General features: G+C 50.0%; 8 protein-coding genes across 8 annotated transcripts; 4 read left to right on the top strand and 4 right to left on the bottom strand.

Moving 5' to 3' along the window:
* Nucleotides 1-6,168: 6,168 nt before the first annotated feature.
* N7509_002034 (origin recognition complex subunit 4) lies at nucleotides 6,169-8,361 on the bottom strand (the record flags this gene model as incomplete). Its single annotated transcript, XM_056626671.1, is given in 4 exon segments — nucleotides 6,169-6,795; nucleotides 6,859-7,246; nucleotides 7,261-7,638; nucleotides 7,706-8,361. The coding sequence occupies 4 exon segments, from the start codon at nucleotides 8,359-8,361 to the stop codon at nucleotides 6,169-6,171; spliced, it is 2,049 nt and encodes a 682-aa protein (XP_056492466.1).
* A 941-nt stretch (nucleotides 8,362-9,302) lies between these two features.
* N7509_002033 (PaaI family thioesterase) lies at nucleotides 9,303-9,940 on the top strand (the record flags this gene model as incomplete). Its single annotated transcript, XM_056626670.1, has 2 exons — nucleotides 9,303-9,401; nucleotides 9,527-9,940. The coding sequence occupies 2 exons, from the start codon at nucleotides 9,303-9,305 to the stop codon at nucleotides 9,938-9,940; spliced, it is 513 nt and encodes a 170-aa protein (XP_056492465.1).
* A 351-nt stretch (nucleotides 9,941-10,291) lies between these two features.
* On the bottom strand, nucleotides 10,292-12,125 carry N7509_002032 (secretory pathway gdp dissociation inhibitor; the record flags this gene model as incomplete). The annotated part of the gene is made up of 8 exons (XM_056626669.1): nucleotides 10,292-10,380; nucleotides 10,466-10,723; nucleotides 10,774-11,325; nucleotides 11,387-11,732; nucleotides 11,782-11,809; nucleotides 11,874-11,933; nucleotides 11,996-12,020; nucleotides 12,080-12,125. The coding sequence occupies 8 exons, from the start codon at nucleotides 12,123-12,125 to the stop codon at nucleotides 10,292-10,294; spliced, it is 1,404 nt and encodes a 467-aa protein (XP_056492464.1).
* Nucleotides 12,126-12,666: 541 nt separating this feature from the next.
* mrpl4 (mitochondrial 54S ribosomal protein uL29m) lies at nucleotides 12,667-13,619 on the bottom strand (the record flags this gene model as incomplete). The annotated part of the gene is made up of 3 exons (XM_056626668.1): nucleotides 12,667-12,855; nucleotides 13,011-13,177; nucleotides 13,253-13,619. The coding sequence occupies 3 exons, from the start codon at nucleotides 13,617-13,619 to the stop codon at nucleotides 12,667-12,669; spliced, it is 723 nt and encodes a 240-aa protein (XP_056492463.1).
* A 496-nt stretch (nucleotides 13,620-14,115) lies between these two features.
* N7509_002030 (uncharacterized protein) lies at nucleotides 14,116-14,393 on the top strand (the record flags this gene model as incomplete). The annotated part of the gene is made up of 2 exons (XM_056626667.1): nucleotides 14,116-14,128; nucleotides 14,158-14,393. 2 exons carry the CDS (start codon nucleotides 14,116-14,118, stop codon nucleotides 14,391-14,393), a joined length of 249 nt encoding a protein of 82 aa, XP_056492462.1.
* An 18-nt stretch (nucleotides 14,394-14,411) lies between these two features.
* On the top strand, nucleotides 14,412-16,350 carry N7509_002029 (uncharacterized protein; the record flags this gene model as incomplete). Its single annotated transcript, XM_056626666.1, has 8 exons — nucleotides 14,412-14,544; nucleotides 14,665-14,770; nucleotides 14,880-15,295; nucleotides 15,375-15,439; nucleotides 15,493-15,761; nucleotides 15,827-15,917; nucleotides 15,992-16,180; nucleotides 16,252-16,350. 8 exons carry the CDS (start codon nucleotides 14,412-14,414, stop codon nucleotides 16,348-16,350), a joined length of 1,368 nt encoding a protein of 455 aa, XP_056492461.1.
* A 497-nt stretch (nucleotides 16,351-16,847) lies between these two features.
* On the bottom strand, nucleotides 16,848-17,949 carry gtmA (gliotoxin thiomethyltransferase; the record flags this gene model as incomplete). Its single annotated transcript, XM_056626665.1, has 4 exons — nucleotides 16,848-17,245; nucleotides 17,313-17,369; nucleotides 17,441-17,479; nucleotides 17,556-17,949. 4 exons carry the CDS (start codon nucleotides 17,947-17,949, stop codon nucleotides 16,848-16,850), a joined length of 888 nt encoding a protein of 295 aa, XP_056492460.1.
* A 721-nt stretch (nucleotides 17,950-18,670) lies between these two features.
* On the top strand, nucleotides 18,671-22,528 carry N7509_002027 (condensin subunit SMC2; the record flags this gene model as incomplete). Its single annotated transcript, XM_056626664.1, has 7 exons — nucleotides 18,671-18,697; nucleotides 18,757-18,797; nucleotides 18,878-20,503; nucleotides 20,574-21,036; nucleotides 21,088-21,462; nucleotides 21,531-22,204; nucleotides 22,264-22,528. 7 exons carry the CDS (start codon nucleotides 18,671-18,673, stop codon nucleotides 22,526-22,528), a joined length of 3,471 nt encoding a protein of 1,156 aa, XP_056492459.1.
* Nucleotides 22,529-22,712: the final 184 nt, after the last annotated feature.

The following is a 22,712-nucleotide window of genomic DNA, read 5'->3' as shown; positions in this document are numbered from 1 at the left end:
CATAGGCGAGCGAGATGGACAGGGCAGAGTGGGATGTACTCCGGAGTACAGTACTCTGTATTCGTACAACCTCGCCTATGTAGCTAGTGACTAGTGGCTAGTGTTGTACTCAGGTATGGTAAAGTTCGCCCGTATTGCGTAACTTCGTACGCAGATCGGAGTCGGGACGATCCGCAGGTAATCCCAAAACGCCTGTAATAAACCATCCATGGTAGTGACCAGGAAGAGAACGATCCATTCGCCAGCCTTACTCGATGCAGCCAAATTCTGCGAAACCAAAGTAGATCACGTCATTGACTCTTCATCGCCATCGATCGTTCTTGCGATGATGATGGAATGCGAATCCGCGATCGGTCAAAGTATGGTAGATTTCTTTTTTCTGATCTCCGACGAATGATCTTGAACCATTCGGACATGACTCTTAAAACAGTCGCAGCAACGCAACGCCAATGTGACTCTCCTGAATCAGACTCTGTGGCTGGCTGCTTAATACGGCGAAATCCGCGCGTGGCGAAGTTCCCACGCTAGAAACCTTCCAGAAGCATTTTCGAAGGCGCTAAGAAGGCTTCCGGATCCACCGAAATTTGCCCGTTGTTTTCGGGCGGATTTGAGCGAGCTGAGACAATCGCTTTCGGAAAACAATCAAAGAAAGGTACACTATTTGCGCACCGACATTAAAAAAAGCAAGAATAGAAAATTTTGGCTTCGGTTCCTGAGTCCCATTTTTCGGCCGCACAATCAAACTTGGCTTGGCGACAACAACCCACCCAGGTACATCCGAGGAATGCGTATCGCCCGTATCTCTTACATAGATTGGCGCAACCTGTCATCGGGAAATTTTCTTAAATCAAGCCATCTGTATGGTGCATCTCGACTAAACTACGGAGTACATACTTTAGGACCCTGCGCGCCCCAAAAATTGGACATGGCGAAATTATCCGACCCTCCTGTCAAGGCCGAGGTTAGCGCTAAGCGACCGGAGCTTCACATTCTACCTTTGCTGTATTCGGTTCCAGGGAATTATCGTAGCTTTAAACTATCATAATCGTACCACACTTTCTCACCGTCTCTCCGGAGTACGGAGTACAGGAAAGGGAAATGTCCTCGAATTACCTTTCCTTCTCCACTAATCCTAATCCTAATCCTGATTTTGACACGGCAGAGGGCCACACGGGAAGACAAAATCCACGTGGCAGATGATCTACAAAAACATGACAGGCACTTTTTGTCCGCGTACAAGGCAGAACGGCCCAGAAAAAGCTTCTGCAACTAGCGGTGCCCGTTGATGATCGTGATTTCTCCATCACTTGCATTGTGGTGGATCTAGCACCCATGTGGCCTGAAAGTACGGAGTACGAAGTGTATCTTATGTCGGAACCCCAACCATTAGGTCATTTTAATCTCCTTTTACGTTACAGTGCATGAGCCGACGGCCATCTAGGGTTTAGGTCTTTTTTCTCCCATGTATGTATGTCAACTTGTTATGTACAGCTCCCGCTGCGTCGCCCCCGTTCATTGGGTCATCTAGTTGATTCGGTGTTTCGTCGCTGCAGTGTTGATGCAGGTCAATTGCCCTAATTGAGCTTAGTCGATTGGCCTGAGTTGGGGGCCATAACCCAACGACCTCGCTTGGTCGGCTATATTCTTTGAATGAAATGTATACAAAATCGCATTGTTGATAGTAGGTAATTATGACTCCCAATTCGGGCTACACGCATCTGTTGAGATGGGGCCATGGTTGAAAATGTCTACCACGCCTCTTCAGAAATCATACGGTCTATCAATATCCTTGTATCCCGCGACCGTGTGTACATACACTTCAAACAAGAAGGATCCCCCTCCTCTTTTGTACCCAGTCCGGAACAAGCCTGAAGATTGTTGACGCCATTTAATATGTCTGTCTTGGCACCTCCAACCACAGAAGAACAGCTATCATAATGGCATGCTGATAAAAAAAATCACCTTTTCAACTAGCCCCAAGCACCGATGTCATGGCTGTTTCAAGCATGGGTCTTGATAGCGCCGGACCGGGCCTGGTGGTCTCCAATCGACCTATGCTGCTCTAGTGTACTCTGTATATTCTGCACGACAGCGGAGAAGACGGGATGATGCTGATCGTCACCGCGAAACCACATTAGGATAAGCAACTGACGACTAAACGTTCGATTCGCCAGCCAATCTCAATCCCTCCTTTCATCAGACCAGCATAATCACAGTCAGATGTGATCCCAGATTGTCAGTGGTTGGTTGCCAGCACAGCTCCGATTCCAAGCCAAGACCCGTAGCTCCGAATTACCTATGGAGCTCTTCCTGTCAACATGCCACATCCCTCCGCATTGCCGCTGCCGTCCCCCTCACTTCAAGTTCGTGTGTATATGCGGGAAAAGAGTCAACCCGTCAGTAAGGTCCATGGATCATCGGCGGGAAAGCAATGCAACAATACTCAATTTACCCTTTCCCAGTCCCCGCGGAAGATCCGAGAAATACAACTCTCCGACTCGGAGTAGCATGATAATCTGCTCTCCTATACTCCGTACTCCGTGTGTACATAGTATACTCGTTGCTCGCAACGCTTAAACGAAAACGAAAGTCTTCATCTGCAACATTGAAAGCGGGGTTGTCATTTCGGTAGCCTGCGATGCCGGTGGCCGCCGTCCGGATTCTGCAGCAAGAAAGCACTAAAAACTAACTTAACACGTTTTGCCTTTTTGCCAGTCTTCTTCACTTCTAGTATGTACAGCCCACGCGCCTTTTCTTGTGATTCCCCGGCTACACTGCATGATACTACACCTTGTTTTGGAGCTTGCCATAGCCGATCGAGCCCGCGATTTCTTCACACTGTCCTTATCGCCGCGGACCACACATACACATACACCCATACCGCACAAGCCCCATCGATACAGCTGCAAGATGCCGATCGTTCGAGGGTATGTGCTGCCCAGATCCCGGTCTGCAAAGACCAAGGCCCATAATGGGATCATCGACGTCGCACACGTATAGGTTTTGTGTATGTGTGTACGAGTAAATTTGCGCGATGGGTGGGTTCTTGCCTCCGCGCCGACTCTACCTACTGTAGGTACTTTCCTACTATTTGCCTCCTTCCCTTGCCCCCCGCTCTTCTTACTCCTCGTATGGCTCTGCCCGAATGAAATTTCGACCATTGCCTCTCAGGCCTCTAATTATGGACCGGTCTATTTTCAAAGGGCTAGACTTGACACGCGGAAAGCGGTTGTTACGGGCTGCTGCAGCTCGCACGCCTTGGTTTCTATGCTTGTACACTGATACAGGGGGGTTCCCTTTTTCTTTTTCTTTTTCTGGGGGAGGTTTGGCTAGCTTCTTTACTTCTTTGTCCTTTTCTATTTTCGACCTAATGCCGTGCCGTATTCTGGCGGACGGGAACCAGAATATGGGATCTGCAGGGTATGGCCGCTGACTGGATGGATTTGCAACGGCTTCTTCAGCTTTCCATCCGGGAAAAAGCCCTCATATGTATGCATTGGATTGGACCCAGAGTGGAGCGGAGGATTACTACGAGTAGTACTGCACATTCTGCATGATTTTCCCTCGTGTGTACCGATATGGATATGAAAAACCTTGGAAAAAATCGCCATGCGAGTCCTGCAGAACTGTGGAGTCGCGCTTTGTCTGTAGAAAACGGATCAAAAGTACTAAATCTAACCTGTCAAGTCCTGGTGCCCTTCTCCCAAGCAGCAGTTGCAGTGCAGTAGTGCAGTGCAGCACACACGCACACAAAAACAAAATATAAATATAAGTGCCCCTCCCCACAGTATTCGCACGCGATGATGCAGCCTTTTGCACGAACTAGGTATAGGTAAATGAGACGAGATTAGATACTCTTCAAGGTTGCTCTTATTCTTCGGCCAATCCCCCAAAGGAGCGAAACCAGCAAAATGAGAGACAGATATGCCGGCCAAGACGGGAAAAGGCTCGTGCTTCTGTTCTAAGGTCATACAAGACTGATCTCTCGGGAGATAGAGCAGCCGTGGTGTGTCTAGTGGGAGCCAGCCCAGCACATTGAATTTATTCCCGCAGATTTGGAGGTACATACTACGTACAGACTGTACATACTGTACATGGTACCCAAGTTCTCGGTGTCCTGCATGCAGTGTAATATGCTCATTTCATTCCGGCATCCTGTAAAGATGATGATCGCCCTGCCTGCAAGCCCCAGCCCTTGGAACCCACTCCCACCCCCCGTTCAGGCTAAAGAATTGAGTTGAGAAAAAGTAATTACCTTGAATAAAGCGCAGCAAAACACACGTTTGTGACCTGTCATATTTTTTGCTTTTTCGTCCACACATGGCATACATGGAAGTGGATAGGAACACATGTATGCCGCGTGTCTTAAGCACAGCCAGTATCTAGCGCCACGTTTGTTGATCCTGTGTGATCGAGAAGTGGCAAAGGACATGAGCAGGGTAGATTAAAGCACCTAGGTACCTTAAAGTTTATGTAGAGAAGCCATCCTTTTCCGTTCGGTTTATGTGCCATCTAATATTATCTCCTCCCCGGTCATGCATGAAACGTGCAAAAACGCTTCTCAAATCCCGTACTTCGGCATTTGGTAACTCGGAGTATTGTGGGTGTTTTATACCTGGGTTTTACCGGGTATTAACTTCGTGGTTTGGGGTTTGTTATCTACTACCTACTAGTACCTAATTGGATTGTGCGCCCTCTTGCCGAGGAAATATATCACCAAGGTTCAATATGATAAGATCTATTTGTTTCCTAGTACCTCGATGCTGCCTAATCGTACTAGTACAACCTACAACTCACCGGCAGTACGAAGTACACCATGCGAACTTGAAGCCAAGCCTCCATCCATGCGGGTGAACCGACGGTTGGGTACCTAAGGTATCCGCCACAATCCCACATCAACACCTGGGCATATTCACTTCCATATGTACTTCAAGTTAGAAATTTACTATGCATGTATCTAACCCTGGAGACTTTCTTTCCATGGAAGTTCAAGGAACAGTAAAGAGCAACATATCTTTCACACGGGCCCAGCCCTCTTCTTGGCTTCAAGTTGGCTTGCTACAGGTAGCTCACAGAACGCGGCAAGGTGCATGAAACCAAGGCAAGGGCGAGCTCGAATAATTGAATTTGCCAATGTGGTTCTGATTTCCACAACAATGGCGTGAACAAGCCACTGCCAGTGCCAGTGCCAGTGCCCAGCCCAACCCAAACCCACTGGCAGAGTGTAGAAACCCAACCAACGGGTCCAATCCAAGGTTGGACTCGAGTTCCATCGCGTAGGAAAGATCTGCAGTACAGTAGCAGATGACTCGATCTAAGTTTGGGCTCTCGAGCGGTTCTCGGATCTATACCCTAAACGAGGCGCGGGGAGGAATGTATAACATGGCACGGTGTATCTGATAGGCTCCCGCGTTTTGTGATAAATCATCACAATAGCCTGAGATTGGCCTATTAGGTAAAAATTGAACTTGAACCGGCTGAGATCATATCTTGGTGAATCTTGTGTTTGGTCCTCTGCTGGGGCACAATTGGGTTCTAAGGTCTGGATTATTGCGTGATGGGGGTTTGGAGGTGGTACTAGATACTACGAGTATATTTTGAATATTGTTTCAACTATATTATTTGGATCAGTGGATGGGTATCGAAAGGAGTTATGAAACCTTAGTTTATCTCTAGGGCTGACATGAACAGCAGCTGGAAAACTCCGGGTTTCAATGTTATCTGCCAGTGCCTTGTTAGTCCGGGCTACGAAACTTCTGCCTAACTTGAAGTACTACTAGTAGTTGCCTACCAGGATTACCTAGCTTGTGTTGGCCTCGGGGTTATGAATACAGTACATTAATCTCAGGACCAGCTCAGCTCTTTGGCTGGTACGTACTAGTACGCGTCACAGCCTTGGAAGCGGCTGGCTCCATGGGGAAGATACCGAATTCTGCTACTACTACAATAGTAGGTACTTATACACCTACCAAAGGATACTAGCACCTTCTCTTGAGCTAAGGCACAACTTGAAGTCCTCAATAAACATTATCAAGTCACATGCACCACTAGAAGTACTTTTTGAGACTTTACATTATCAATTTAAAAGAATGTATCATGTAACATATTATCTATTTTCAGGCTGACAGATGCATATAGAATTGACTCCGATGAACAAGACAGACCCCCTCAACCATCCCGCCACCATTGTCCCAATGAGCCACCAGAACCAGCCATATCAATAACCTCCTCATAACTAATCTCAACCCGGAACATCTGTCCATCAGCAGTACCATTCCCAGAACCAACAGGAGTAACAAGACCCCAAGTAACCAATTTCTCCCACGCCTCTCTCGAAACATCTCTCCCCCAGACCCGACCAGCCGTAGCCGCCGCGCCAGAAACAGACGCAGAAGTCTTAGCGGAAGTGAGGAGTCGCACATATTCCGCATAAGCTGCGGGGAAAGAGAGCGCCAGTGGTGACAGACTCTGGGCTTGCATGCCTTCGTTTCCAGGATCGAACAGAGCGGCCAGGCGGGTGGCGGCTACTAGTAGGGCCAGTGGGAGGGACGAGGAGCTTGATGAGGCTGAGACGGATGTTGAGAATGGGAGTGGGGCTGGGTCGGGGCAAGAGAGGGTTTGGGAGCTGAAGTGTTTGGGTGTTGGGATTTTGACGGACGGTTGGTCGATGCCGTGGGTGCTGAGGTGGAGGTCGGTTATGGGGAGGATTGCGCTGGTGAGAAATTCCTTTACGGATTTGGTCTGGTTGTATATCCTCTTGAGGTGGAATTGAAAGTCTTTGTCCTCCCACATGTGCTGTGAATTTGAATTAGTATAAGCGATTGGGTATAGTTGTTAGACGTGGAACTTTTGCCATACCTTCAGATATTCATTCCACCCCCCAAGCAGTGTTTGCCAGCGATTGCTATCCAGAACGGTATTCTCAGAGTTAAGAAGGTTTGTGATCTGCTGGGCTTCGTCCTCGTTCAAATCCAGACTCGCTTTGCAGATGTCCGAAAAGATATCATAGGTTCTTGGGAGGGGGATGTAGACATATCGATGACTGAACCGACTCTTGACTCTCTTCTCCAGCATCTCGGTTACATCAACCTTGGTGGTCAACCCGATTACTGCGATAGGCGCCTTTCGTGCCTGGGCAATATCGAATAGGTTATATAGCAAAGTCTGTCGGGGATGCGTGACGAATAGATCAAACTCGTCCAGCAAGATGATAATGGACTTCGCCGCCGTCACAGTGTTCCCATTCCTGCAGCACCAAACAACTCTTCAGGATGGGACAGAAGAGCCAATAAAGTTGCCATAGTGTCGGCATGGGAGCTCACCTTAGCAGTGTCGTCCTCGGTGTTAGTCTCACGGCCAAGTTGACGCCACATCTCACGAACAGCAAGGCGATCGTCGGTGTGAAGGAAACCATTCAGACGAACGACATGGAAATCATTGCTGTGTTCTTTAGCAAGTGAAGAAATGATCGTTTCAATCATGGCTGTTTTCCCGCATCCACGCGAGCCGAGAAGAAGCATCGAATTTCCCTCGCCAACTGTCACGGTCTGTTCGATCAGGTGGTTGGCTTTGTTATATTCGGCTTCAAGTCCATGGAGGGGAATCTGTCGCTTGCCAGAGAGTTTCTCCAGAACGGTCCTAGAGAAGAGCGCGAATCTCATCGTGATAGCCATCCTTGCAGAGATTTTGCATCTTCTCGACGTACTCAGGAAGAGGTTCTTCCTCGATGACCTCGACAACTTCTTGCGCCTCCGGCTGGTTTTGAAGATCTTGCTGAAGTTGCATCGCGACGAGATCATCCAGACCGTCATGATATTCCGGTGACGCGGATCTGTCGAGTTCCTCATTTTCTGCGCCGCGCTGTGCCCTTCCTCTAGCAGTACTCCGTCGAGATCTCGTCCTAGAAACCGAAGCTGTGGGTTTCGGGGACTCCATCTCAACATCAAGATCAGAGTCGCCCGCCACTGGCTTTTGTTTCGACTTTGTTGCACTCTTCGTCGCCCGGGTACTTCGTGGTGTGGCAGCTGCCCTGCGAGTCGAAGATGGAGTCGGGGCATCGTCTTCGTACTTTGCAGGAGTTTTGCGTTGGCGACCACTTGAGCGTGTGCCCCTTGAGGGTGTTTCTGGTTGTTGTGCACTATCATCCTCTAGACCGGTCGGTACCTTGTTGTTTCCGCCTCGAGTCGATCGACGTCGTGAGGCGGATTTTCGGGGTCCGCGGTAGTCTTCGTCTTCTTCGGAGTCGTCAGCGGCCGCTGGAGATGAATATGCAGCGTCGCTTTCCATTGCAATGTCTCCGTCACCGTCTTCGGAGGGTTCTTCGGAGACTCTTCTCCGCTTCGACGCCCGAGGGTCTTTCATGTTGGATGTTGCGCTTGGTTTTCTCGTAGATGTGTGGATTGGAGGGAAGGGGGGATTTGGAGATAGAAATGCTTCGCTCTTCTTAACTGCGATTCGAGGTCTGCGCGATGACAGGGGTAATTGAGATCGGGAGTAAAGTAGTTCTGGTCAAACACTATCGTCTTCTTAACCAAACAACATGCCGAGTTAGGGAGTTATTCGCTGAAGCGCATTGGCGAACTTCGACAAGAAGGGGTCGAGATCGATGAAATCGACGATGGTATGGAGTGGATGGATTATCTGGGGGGATCAAACCAGAGTCAATTGGTCGTTGCTAGGAACAATGGCTGGGGGTTGCGGAGTTTGTCGAATGTTGACGGTTCGGCAAGCAATCGCCCTTTCTCGGAGATGCGCGCCTGAGGCCACCCACGCGTGACGCGCAGTTAAGAGTGAGACTGAGAATGAGACACCCCTTTGCCGTGAAAGGGACATAGACATAGACATAGAGATGAGCATCTTGGAAGATAATCAAGCCTGTTGGGCCAGAATCAGGAAATCAAAGTCTCCGAAAAATTGGAATTTGTTCGTAGGTCATCGGCAATGTGTAGGCTACATACTCCGTCAGTACTGCGTAGCCTCATCCCACCATTACCGACGGGATGCCGCAAGACAAGGTTGATATCAAATGAGATGGCGTTGGGCTACAGGGACATTCCGGAATAAGATCGGTTCGACTCGGTCAATTCAGCCATTGCTCGGGGCATCTTTATCGACCAAGGCACCTTGGGAAAGCTTACCATTGATTGTTCCAGTGTTCAGCCGAGGTCCAACTTGCCCGAGCTGATCTTGTGGGGAACTGCCGCGATTTCAAGCTGGTTTCCTTATAGACTCTTTCCCATAGATAGAACACTCATTTCACTTCATTTCCCTTCCTCTGTACATAACACATCCACACATCCACCATGTCGGAAGCCGGAATCCAACGTCCAGCGCGCCAGCTGGACGAATTCGAAGAGCTCGTCTACGAGTATACAAGTCGCATGGGCCTGGGCAATGAAGAGGTCAGTCCCCGAACTCCCAACAATCGCATCGCATCGCATTGCACCAATTCAAAATCTCTTCCATCCTTGCCTTGTCGTAGCCAAAACCTATCCAGGTCCTGAACTCAGCTAACCCCTCCCTCTAGCACTGGGACGTCAACGGCCGCGACTGTAACCTCCGCTTCGAATCCGCAACCCGCGGTCCACCGGCAAAGGTCTCCTTTCTCCTCAAAATCACCCCAGCACTCAGCAACTACATGGGAAACCTGCACGGCGGATGCGCCGCAACTCTCATCGACGTACTATCAACAACAATCCTCTTGGGCATGTCCGAACCCGGCAAATTCTCCCTCGGTGGCGTGAGTCGCAACCTCAAGCTCACTTATCTCCGTCCTGTGCCGGAGGGCATCGAAGCGCGCATCGTTTGTGAGATTATTCATGTCGGGAAGCGATTGGCGCTGCTGCGGGCTGAAATTCAAAGGGCTGAGACTGGGGATATTTGTGTTGTTGGTGAACATGAAAAGGCCAATACTGATCCTGAAGTGAATCAACGCATTTAAGCTAGGCCAGAAGTCATACCCCTGGTGGAAATGACATGGCCCTGGAGTACTGGTCGACATAGACTACTATATACAATGGCGATTTCTCTGTCTTCTGTTTGATTTCATTACTGGTGCTTCTAGCGTTCTCGGCCCTTACTTAAACAACTTGAACTTGAATATTACTACACAACGTTCACCGATAGACTTGAAAGAGACAGGTATATTGCGCATGCTACAACCTGGCACGATCAGATGGATTCGGTGTCCAGGGGCGGAAAACAGATACAAGAGAGCGATGAACATGTCCAACAGAAGTATAATCAGCTCGGAATCTAAGCAACGATAGATATTCAACATGCGACTAATCCTCTACTCCTGGACCAGCTGCTGGTCCTCCCGGAGTCCCTCAACCACCAACTCCTCGCCAGCGGCACGCTTGTACATATCCCGCACGTCCTCTGATGAAATAATTAGCAATGGGCTCGCGTAGGATCAAAGGAGCTTGTTTATTCTTTATTTGTTTATTCAATGAAGAAAACTTACCGGTTGTGGTCTCGAAGTGGGATGTGGAGTCGTAGCTCTTGGAGATGAAGATGTTGTCCTTTGCGCCATCATCCAGAGGCTCGTAGAGAGGGATGGCGGGACCCATGAACTTCTCCTCGATAGCGCCGAGGCGCTCGAAACCAGGCTCGAGCTCGATGTGGTGGTTAGCATCGTTCTCGGCAATGGTCGAGACAATAGCAATGTAGTAGCCTTTGGGGCAGACGTTGTGAGCGGAGGAGACCATGGCGATGTAGATATCTAAGGTTGTTAGTTGAAATTCTTACGTATCTTCGCCGGCTTGCACTTACCGTGCTTGCGTCCGACCTGGGACTGGGGGATGATCAGCTGTAGCGAGTCACTGCCGTCGGTCTTGTCGATGGGGTGCTTCAGAATGCAGATGGCCTTCAGCAGGTATCCGCTGACCTTAACCTTGCCGGGGAAGTAAGAAGGATCAGCGATAATCTTCTTGGTCTTGGTCTCGAACTTCATAGCGGTCGATTGGTCATCACGGTCCTTCATGGTGGCCTTGATGCCGGAAACCTTGCCGCCTTCGTACAGCACCTCGTCGATATCGGTGTTCAGCATGTAGGTACCACCGTAGATAGCGGACAGACGGGCAAAGCCCTGGGGCAGTTCACCGAGACCGTAGAGAGGGTAGATGTAAGGCGACTTTCCGTAACGAGCCATAGAGTTGACATAGAGGCGGATGCGGTTGATAGTCTCGACGGCCGCACCAGGCTTGTTAATGTACTCGTCTGAGGGGAAGAGGGCCATGGAGTGGCCAACAAAGTCACGGGTGTTATCCTCGAGGCTGAACTTGTCGTAAACCTCCTTCATAGTGCAAGCGTTGATGTTCAGGCCTGTTGATTAAATTAGCAAACCACCACCGCTGAGCATATATTGATTTGATTGATCACGCACCCTGGTGAGAAGAGGGGTCCTCCTCCTTAAACTCGCCAACCCACTCGAGGAACTTCTTAGCACGTCGCTTCTCAAAAAGACCCATCAGAGAAGAGCGAAGGGCCTCGCCGGCATCTGAAGGCACCTTGGCCACGGTCGCCTTGGGGCCCTTGCCCTGCTGGACATAGCTGCCAGCAATCTGCTTGAACTCCAGGTATCTCGTGACGTCGGTGGAAACCAGAATGTTGGTCAACTCGCCATTCGCCATCAACAGCTTCGGGACCAGATCAATGTTCCAGTCGTTGACTCTTCCGTACTTCTTCCAGGGCTCCTCGCCGGGGGCGACGTTGCCATACTTCTTGAACAGCTGCGGGGGAGGTTAGCAGGGGGTCTTCTCGGGGATTCGATCAGCGTACAGTCTCGATGTTGACGGAGGCGGCCTCTCTGAAGCCATTGTTAGCTGTCTAGAACTCGAGTGGCGTGAATAGGGAGCTTTGGGTCCACCTACCCTCCGTAGTGGTCATTGCGGTCGATGTGAAGGACCTTGTTGCCCTTAACACTCAGAACACTGCATAGAGAGTGGTTATTAAGACATTCGGTAGCAAAAGGGAGTTTGGGGAAGCTTCATACCCAGACAGCACACACTCGGTCAGGCCTAGAAAGAAGATGTCAGTCGAGGGGGCGTTGCGGTGGAATGGCGGGGTAGCAACAAACCAGTGCCGAGCACCACCACGTCGTACTCGGGGGCGATCTCATCCATGATGAATGTAGAAAGAAAATAGAACAAGACAAGCTTGAGATGGGATAGGGGGGGTATGCCGAGGGGGCAAAAAGGTGGGAAAGAGAAAGAAAGTTGGGCCTGGTCCTATCTTGTCCCCGCGGATCAACGAAGCGGTAAGAAAGAGGAGACTAAACTATTTGACGGCCCCGCCACTAGTGACTTGCAAGTCACCAGGAGGTAAGTCAAGCTCCAAATTCGGGCCCTTGTGCGCTTTGGGATGGGGTTTATTTATTTTTATCTCCATGAGGTTACCCCTGATGTATAAAGTACTTGCTTCAAGTTACCCCGTACTCTCCATGCTCCATACACATCTGGGCATAGACATGCATATACTACTACTCCACCCCATAGATGGTCAAGCTACCCCTTAGAAAGACCGCCAGGTCAATGCAACTTTTGCTCCAAAATGGTCATTGATATTTTACATGGGTGCAACAATGTGAACAAAACCAACAAAACTAAATATGCTACAATATTCGGGCTCGAGCTCGAACCCTTGATGGAAATGATTGCCACTCAATCATGCCTTGGTATCCTTGGCCTCCTCCTTGGTGACCTCCGAGGTCTGTTCAGGGACCTCCTCTTCCATCATATCTCCGTAACCCTGGCCCTCTGGGCGAACTCCATGCTCATACAGGCGTGTGGCCTCCTCCCAGGCGTACCAGCGCTCACGCAGAACGTGCTTGATGCTCTTTTGGGTGACGAGGACCTAGAAAAGCAAAGCTGTCAGTACATGTTTTCGACAAAAGACCTTGATATGGATAGACATCTCGTAGGCTGGAGAATCGGGAGTGGGTAGTTGCCATAGGCACTTCCGAATAGAAATGTAGCTCCCAGTACAGGCGATTCTGGGGTTTAACTTACAGCTCGGTCCCGCGCCTGAGCTTCGTGGTCACCGTAACCAGGCTTCAGTCGCTCTCGCTCATAGTTGGAGGTGGAAATGCGATTGCGCTCTTTGACACAAACCCACCACAGCTTGTGTAGATCGTCCCAGCTCTTCTCGCGCAGTTCTTGGATGGCCCAAGGGCGGCCTAGTATGACAATTATCAGCATTCAACTCTACCAATCAAGGTCAATTGATGTGATTCAGTATTTAATGCACTCACCAAAGTCCATATCGAATTCTGGAACACTCAGTGCCTCGCGCGATGGAGGGAAGAAAGCCCAGAGTCCATGCTCAGGAGTGCTGGGGCGCGTTTGCATCTTCTCGGGGGAAACAGGCTGAGGCAAAGGGTATTTCGAGGCGCTCAACTTGAATCTGGGACCAGTCCGGTGGATGGCTGATACACCACGGGTTCGGTTCATGTCGCGTCCACCACGACCGGCGGCGACGGGAGTCGTAGAGAAATTCGAGGACTGCACATTGTTTCGCATCGTCGAGAAGTGAAGGGAAGGGGCGAGATAGGCAGGAGGCAGATCCGAAAGGGCCATGCCCCCATGGCGAGCTAAACGGGAGACGACCGAGCGTTGCATTGTGGTTCAATGTCAATGTCAATGTCAATGTTGGTACAAGAGTACGGGCTCTGCGGGTTGCTGTTGCGTTTTTTCGGGGTGCAGGGCGGGTCACATGAGCGCCTGGCGGCAACTCGAGCCCGCTTCTGGTACAATTCCGGCTCGACCTGATCGAACGACCTCACGTTAAGTACTCTCGGTATTGGAGTTTCAAAAAAAAAAGGACCAGCTCGTTGATATTTTCGACCTATTCTTGTCGGTCTATTCATCCTGTCTTCATTGCTATATCTCAAGGTCAACCCATACCTCTCCTACGCATCCGCGCGTTTAGCCGCCCAATCGATTCACTCCACTCTCAGGCGGAGCAGTGCCGCATCAAGTGGTCAAGAGGGCCTTTGTGGACTGCTTTCTCCCCGCGAATTCTTCGTTGGACTGATTTCAACCGAGATCTGTCGTTCTGGATATATCCGAGGGCCCCTAGGACCCCGACTCGAGTCACATCGCTGAGACTCCAACTATGAATCGACCAGGTTCGTCATTTTCTTCATTACCCTCCGAGTCCTTGCTCGACCTCTGCCCGCCACAAAGGGATATGCTATTGAGTTCAAGCCTATCTTCCTACTTCTGGAATGGTGTCGAAATCTGAGGGATCTTGCCCCAGATTCCAAAGATGAAAGGGTTTCACCCTCCAATGGCAGTAGTCCTGCAGATATGGCTGTCCCATTTGCGACCGAGACATATTTGCGAGGATCACTCGATAACATTCCTATGCTGGTTGAAGCATGGACCTTTTGATATGGAACAGTGAAGATCATGCTAACGCTCGGTGCCTTTGTGTTAGGACCAGGTCCGCCGCTTCGAGGCATGTCTGGATTCCCCGCGCCACAGCAACCTCAGGCTCGAAACGCGACACTACCCTCTGCGCGATTGCCGAACGGGAAGTTAGGTAGGCATACGTCCGGTCTTGGAATCGAGAGATCTACAACAGACACATGAGTGGATGCTAATGCTGGGGGGGCTACGATTTAGGTGGCGCAGCCAATTGGAACTTCAACCTCCCCCGTAGGCGGAACTTCTACTCTACAAACCAACCAACAACGCACAATGGGAACTATGGGCAGCTTTGCGCAAAGTCTTGGAGGCTCTCAACCGGCGACGCCTTTAGATCTCTCGTACGTGACATCTCCTTCTCGTCATATAATCGACTCAACAGTCATCCCTCCCGGAGTTGCTTCGGGGACGCCAGAGAACTCGAAAAGCTAACGATACCGATATTTCTAGCGAGTTTCCCTCTCTTTCGGGCGCACCACTGCAGTCACAATCTCAGAACCCTGGGCAACAGGTCTGGGCCAATGCTAGTCAACGAGCAGCCCAACACACACCAGTTCAGAGGCAGCAGCTCCCGCCGACGTCACAGCCCCCTTCTCGGACTTCCCAAACACCGTCGCATCCTGTGCAGCAACCTCCTCAACCTCCGCACGATGACATGTTTCCTTCCGGGACGCAATTCGCCAATCGACTTGACGATTTCAGAAATGGTGGACAAGGGATCAGTAGCCAGCTCGGAGCCGGCAGCCAGCCTCAAACAGGCAACATTGACGAGTTCCCTCCTTTGGGCCGAAATGCTGCTGCTGAGATGGCTCAAGATCGCCGAAGCTCCCTGATGGCAGCCCCAGGTTTTGGAGGATACGGCACTGGTATGATAATGGCGTGCTCCGTCATTGTGCGGAGCGTACCGATAAAGAAAAGGGATCAATAGCTGACAACGACTCGCAGGCATTGGAACATCTCGATCACCTGTCAATCAAGGGTCTAATGGGATTTTGGGACCAGAGAAGGATGTAAGTTAGATCGGCGGTCGCGTTTCTAGGCCCCGCACTCACCGACACTGCAGGACTTGAACAACACCCTCATGTCAAGCCAACGCAACTTCAGCGACCCGCAACAACAATTGCAACAAAGGCAGCAACAGGCAAATGAAGGTCAGGAAGTTTCCGACGCGCCTCAAAGTGCAGAGCAGCCGCCTCTGGCGCAGATGAGCGAGCTGGATCGCTTCGGACTGGCTGGCCTCTTGCGCATGATCCATAGCGAGAGCCCCGATGTGGCCAGTCTCGCAGTTGGTCAAGATTTGATGACCCTTGGCCTAGATTTGAATCAGCCTGAGTATGTATTTCGCTCCGCTCTCGGGATTCCGTTTCATGCCTGCTAACCGACTCGCGCCGCTCTAGGTCCCTCCACACCTCCTTTGCCTCGCCATTCGTATCGTCTATGTCCGCTGTACCCTTGGAACAAGATTTCTCATTGCCATCTTGCTACAATGTCGCCAACATTCAGCCCCTCCAGTCTCGGATTCCCGGTTTCAGCGACGAAACCCTCTTCTACATCTTCTATAGTATGCCCAGGATATTGTGCAGGAGTTGGTCGCGGAGGAATTGATGGGTCGCAAATGGCGGTATCACAAACTTGAGCGTTGCTGGTTAACCCGCGATGAAACGTATCCTGGACCTATGGACGTGGAACGAGGAGTGAGCGAGCGCGGAGTCTATCTGCTCTGGGACCCTGCTAGCTGGAAAAAGATCCGGGTATGTTTAGCAAACTTGACCGATGGGGGGTGAACGACGAACGACGAGCGATGTGCTAACTATGCCTTTAGCGCGAGTTTATCCTCCGGTACGAGGACTTGGACAACCGACTGGACCCCAATCGGGCCATGAGCCGCCCAGCAGCGGTCGGCCCGACGCACGCTTCATGAGAATTATGAGGCCGATCTCGGTGTGGTAGACCTTTAACTTAGTTGAACAGTAACGGCGTTGGGCTCTGGTTTACATGACGTTGCCTCGGGGTCGCCAATAGTACAGAGCCGTTCGGGATGGAGGCGCGATGATTTACCAGGAATTAAATGTGTTGTTGTGGGGTATCAGGATCCGATCTTACAATCAAATGCCCTTGGTGATCTTGTCACAATTATGAATGCCTTGATTTGTCCTTTGTCTATGGAGTTCAACGATGTTTACAGGTGGATATACATTTGATTTTTTGACTACCCTTCATGTAGGAGCAGCTTTTAACTCAAATGATGGATAAAGCCCTCTTCGGACTTGGGTATCCACCGGGACCTTCAGCTGGGCATGGGATCTTAAGATAAATCAATAGTTATATTATTACTAGTAAACAAAATAACAGCAATTGTCTCCCTCCGCGTCCTTCGAGCTCTTGATTGACTCAGAGCTTAACCCCATACAGTCGTGGCTATTTCTGGCTTGCCTTGCGTGCAGTTGAGAGAATCGCCGTCCATTCCATATGAATATCCCCTTCCTCTCCATAGACATCCGTCAAGTATTTCACTAATGCCGGACGAACCTTGTCAAGAAGTTCCTCCCTCTGCTGCTCAGTCCACCACTTCTTGGCGATCATAGGAAACATGATCATCGTCATTTCCACAAATTCGGGCACCTTGAGAGGGAGAGCCTTGGATTCAGTTCTCACGTCAATGTCGCCAAATCCTCGTTGCTGAAGTTGAGTCTCGATCCAGGATGTTGAGTACCATTCACCATCACCCAGTTTCTCAAGGAACTCTTGTGTGGTTGGAAATGGAGGGTTTTCGGGGATGGTCTTGACTGCTTTTTCAACGATAGTGACCCAGCCAGCTTTTCCGGAGTCAAGTTAGTATATGAGTCGCGGAAAGAGATGTTGTAGGATGATGTTGTCACTCACGCTTTAGCCATGTGGAAAAGGCAATAGTGCCTCCGGGTTGCAAGATACGTGTCGTGTCTAGAAATATTTTATGTTATTACCGATCTGTCTTTGCGGTTCCATAGTAGATATAAAACGAGAATGATTACCGTCAAGAGCATCGAGGGACTTTGGAACAGCCATGTAAGCTAAACAATACTGATAGTCAGCACTATCCCGCGATATACTAGTCAGCAGGAAGAAAGGTATCACAATCCCACCCACCAAATGCAGTCACCACATGTGTAAAGTGATCCGAAGGAAGTTTCGTGTCCTGTGCATCTACAGTCTTGACCTCGGCATTCTGCCAGCTCTCGCTGGCCATCCGGCCCCGAGTATATTCAACCATGCCCGGAGATATATCACCGCAGGTCAATTTCCAGTTGGCCTTTACGGCGGTATCAAGCTTGTTGTGCAGGATGCTGGAGACGATACCAGTTCCACAAGCATTGTCCAGCACGACCAGAGGTTCGCTTGGGTTATTGTTTGCCTTTGTGACGAGGCCGCTTTGGTCCAAAAGGGAGAGCGCGAACTTGCCGGTGATATGTTCGCCGGTCTTATAGTTTCTGACGAACTTGTTGTCCTTGAACATGGTCTCCCAATCTTGTTGGTCAGCCATGGTGGAATCGAATGGTTGGAAACTTGAAAGATGATGTTGATGGCAACTTGAATCGAAGACTGTAAGGGCCTTTGAAGTATTGAATGAAGTTGCTGGTCGTACGAGTACTTGTAGTAATTGTAAAGATAGAAGCTTGGAAAACATAGATAGATAATAGGATTGCATGGGAGGGTAAATGGGGGGTTTATATAATACAAGTAGCTAGGTATCTACTTCACAGTAAACTAATACGAGGCTCCGTGGTGTGAAAACTTCCAAGGTTGGAAGTGTCCGACAAGTCTCCGAGCCAGAGTTACCCGTAAATATTTCCTAAACCATCCAAAAATCTCAAAATAGGATCACTACTCTGTATATCAGAGAGATTATCATTGGATGCTGCCCCGGGAGCAGTGGCGCTGATAGGTTCATAGGGAAAGTACCCTTGGGGGCCGGATTGGAGTAGAGTGAATCTGACTGATCTGTCATAGGGCAGAAGCGATGATCTAGTCAAATTGGTCGAATTACAGACGATATTCAGCAGGAGTAAGACGGAGACTTTCCAGAGAAAGTGGCCGAGTGCCCCAGCCCAGCCCAGATCCCGTGGGATGCCAAGACCGCAATCGATAAGGTCACATGACAAGCAGCTGTGCTTACCTGGGCAAATCATAAACAAAACAATCGCGCCCCTCTTCAGCTTTCGACATCTCCGCCTCCGCCCGCGAGCCGACTCGCATTCCCAACCATGCGGATCGTTGAAATTGTGATAGACGTGAGTCTTCGAAGATGCTCCGATGACATATACAGATGCGCTGACAATTGTTCTCTTAGGGCTTTAAATCGTACGCCGTGCGTACGGTGATTTCAGGATGGTGCGCAAGCTCTCCGACTGTGTTGACGGTCGTGGCAGAGGGGTAACGGGCATGGATGATGTGCTGACAGAATATCATAGGGACGAAGCGTTCAACTCGATCACCGGCCTGAACGGTAGCGGTAAATCCAACATTCTGGACGCTATCTGTTTCGTTCTCGGTATTACGAACATGAGCACCGTTCGCGCGCAAAACCTCCAAGACCTCATCTACAAGCGCGGTCAAGCCGGTGTCACCAAAGCCAGTGTGACCATTGTATTCGACAACCGCGATACTGCGAAATCCCCGATCGGTTTTGAGGAGTATGCGAACATCTCTGTGACCCGACAAATCGTGCTGGGAGGTACCAGCAAATACCTCATCAATGGCCATCGAGCGCAACAACAAACCGTCCAGAACCTGTTCCAGAGTGTTCAGCTGAATATCAACAACCCCAACTTCCTCATTATGCAAGGTCGCATTACGAAGGTCTTGAACATGAAGGCAGTTGAGATCTTGTCGATGATTGAAGAAGCTGCCGGTACACGAATGTTCGAAGACCGCAGGGAGAAGGCGATCAAGACAATGGGGAAGAAGGAACTGAAGCTGAACGAGATCGAAGGTCTTCTCAAGGAGGAAATTGAGCCTAAGCTGGAGAAGCTCCGATCGGAGAAGCGAGCTTTCCTCGATTTCCAGCAAACACAAAGTGATCTCGAACGCTTGACTCGAGTTGTCATTGCGCACGACTATGTGCGAGGTGGTGAACGGTTACGAGTTGCCGGCGATGAGTGCGAGAACAAGCGGAGCAAAGTTCAAGCACTGGAGGAGAATGCCGACAAACTCAAGAGTGAAATCGCCCACTTGGAAGAGGATGTGAAACGTGTGCGAGCTGCTCGTGACAAAGAACTGCGAAAGGGCGGAAAATTCCAAGGTCTCGAGGACGAGGTGAAAGCGCACTCACACGAGTTGGTTCGGTTGACAACTGTCTTTGACCTCAAGAAGACTAGCATGGAGGAGGAGAAAGAGAAGGGCAAGGATATTCAAAAGACTGTCAAAGACCTTGAGAAAGCCTTGCAAGAAAAGAAGAAGGTCTACGATAAAGTTCAGGCCCAGTACGATTCCGCAAAGGCAGAACTCGATGCCCAAAACGCGGAAGTGGAGCAGAAGGAAGAATTGCTCCAAACTTTGCAGACCGGTGTTGCCTCGAAGGAAGGCCAAGAGAGCGGATATCAGGGTCAATTGCAAGACGCTCGAAACCGTGCCAGCAACGCAACTACGGTACAGGAACAAGCGAAGCTAAAGATCTCCAATTTCGAAAAGCGGATCAAGGAGGACGAGCCACGCGCTAAGAAGGCCAAAGAGCAGAACTCCGGTTTATTGTCCGATTTGGAAGGATTGAGGTCACAAGCGAAGAAGCTAGAGGCAGAGCTCACCAGACTGGGATTCGAGCCTGGAAGGGAGGAGCAGATCTACCAGGAACAGTCTCAACTCCAACGCGATATCCGTGAACTCCGCCAAAGAGCTGATGGCCTCAGGCGGAAGGTTGCCAATGTCGACTTCAACTATACTGACCCTCAGCCCAATTTCGACCGATCGAAGGTCAAGGGTTTGGTTGCCCAACTATTCACACTGAACAAGGATCGGATCCCGGCCGCAACTGCTCTAGAGATCTGCGCCGGTGGCCGTCTGTATAACGTCGTTGTCGACAGCGCCGAGACCGGTACCCAGTTGCTCCAAAAGGGCAAACTGCGCAAGCGAGTTACCATCATTCCCTCTGAATAAGATCTCCTCCTTCAGGGCTTCCGCAGAGAAGATTGGAGCCGCCCAGAACATTGCTCCCGGAAAGGTCGATTTGGCCTTGTCTTTAATTGGGCACGATGACGAGGTTATTTCAGCGATGAACTATGTCTTTGGCAACACCCTCATTTGTGAAGACGCCGATACTGCCAAGAAGGTCACTTTCGACCCGTCTGTTCGAATGAAGAGTGTTACTCTCGATGGCGATGTTTATGACCCCTCGGGAACACTGTCGGGAGGAAGTTCCCCCAACTCTAGTGGAGTTCTTGTTACTCTGCAGCAACTCAATGAGATCAATAAGGAGTTGAGAAGTAAAGAGCGTCAACTAGCCACTCTGGAGGAGAATATGAAGAAGGAAAAGAAGAAGCTTGATGCAGTTCGATCGATCAAGCAAGAACTGGACCTCAAATCTCATGAAGTCAAGCTTACCGAAGAGCAAATCAACAACAACTCTTCCTCTTCCGTAAGTACCACCTTTTTATTTTTCCTGCCGTGCTATGCTAAACTGGAATAGATTATTGCTGCCGTTGAGGAGATGCGAGCAAACATTGAGCAACTGAAGCAAGATATTGCAGACGCGAAAACCCGACAAGCGGAGGCCGCTAAAGATATTAAGCGCATTGAGAAGGATATGAGCGAGTTCAGCGACAACAAGGATAGCAAGTTGGCAGAGCTACAGAGCTCACTCAACACTCTCAAGAAAAACCTCACCAAGAATTCTGCTTCGGTGAAGGAGCTGCAGAAACAACTGCAGTCATCTCGTCTTGATTCTGAGCAGGTTGGAAGCGATCTTTCAGCCGCCGAGGAACAAGCAACAGAGTCGGAGAACACGCTGAAGGCTCAAGTTGAAGAGATTGATTCTCTGAAACGAGAACAAGCACGACTCAAGGTATGTTTTCTTATTTTGCTCTGACTACATTCCACGGACATGAAATTGACCTTTTCTTTTCCCTCTAGGATGCCCACGATGTTGCCCAAGCCCACCTCGAGGATGAGAGAGCTAAGTTGACTGGCTTCGACGACGAGTTGCGGGAACTCGAGAAGACGATGCAGACTAAATCCTCGCAAATCACTGAAGAGGGTTTGGAGATGCAGAAACTTGGCCACCAGCTTGAGAAGCTGCAGAAAGACCAGAACACTGCCGCCCAGGCCGTTGGCCACATGGAGCAAGAGCATGAATGGATCGCGGACGAGAAGGAGCAATTTGGTCGCCCCAACACACCCTATTACTTCCAAGACCAGAACATCGCCGAGTGCAAATCTATGCTGCGCAACTTGACCGAGCGATTCCAGGGGATGAAGAAAAAGATCAACCCCAAGGTTATGAACATGATCGATAGTGTCGAGAAGAAGGAAGCCGCTCTGAAGAACATGATGAAGACCGTCATTCGCGATAAGCGTAAGATCGAGGAGACCATCATCAATCTCAACGAGTATAAGAAGGAAGCGCTTCACAAGACCTGGGTCAAGGTCAATGGTGACTTTGGCCAAATTTTCGCAGAACTTCTACCGGGCAGCTTTGCCAAACTCGACCCTCCCGAGGGCAAGGATATCACAGACGGACTGGAGGTTAAGGTGTCTCTTGGTAAGGTCTGGAAGCAGAGTCTCACAGAGCTTAGTGGTGGACAACGGTATGTTCCAATTTTTCTTGTTTTCTTTAATATGCACATGACTGACTTCTTACTATCAGATCACTTATTGCTTTGTCCCTGATTATGGCCCTCTTGCAATTCAAGCCAGCTCCCATGTACATTCTGGACGAAGTCGATGCCGCGCTCGATCTCTCCCATACCCAGAACATTGGTCGCCTGATCAAGACCCGCTTCAAGGGATCTCAGTTTATTGTCGTCTCTCTCAAGGATGGCATGTTCCAGAACGCCAACCGCATCTTCCGCACTCGATTCAGCGAGGGAACCAGTATCGTCCAGGCCTTGACCCCTGCCGACATGAAATGAGTATGACCAACCACGTCGGTTGGCTATCCATGGATGGTCTTTTTGTCTTTTATGTTCTTGAACTAGCCTGTTAGATGCATTTGTCTTGTCTTCACTGCCCTATCTGTGGCAGTTGGTGTTCTGGTGTTGAGTCTGGCTTCTTGGATGGGAAGGAATATTGGCTCATGATCTATGCTATGCATGA

This window comes from Penicillium cosmopolitanum, assembly GCF_028827165.1.
Source record: "Penicillium cosmopolitanum strain IBT 29677 chromosome Unknown utg000004l:1.0-4361866.0:1.0-4365735.0, whole genome shotgun sequence".
Lineage (NCBI taxonomy): Eukaryota > Fungi > Ascomycota > Eurotiomycetes > Eurotiales > Aspergillaceae > Penicillium > Penicillium cosmopolitanum.
The sequence above is the reverse complement of the archived record's forward strand: the minus strand, read 5'-3'. Positions and strand labels throughout refer to the sequence as shown.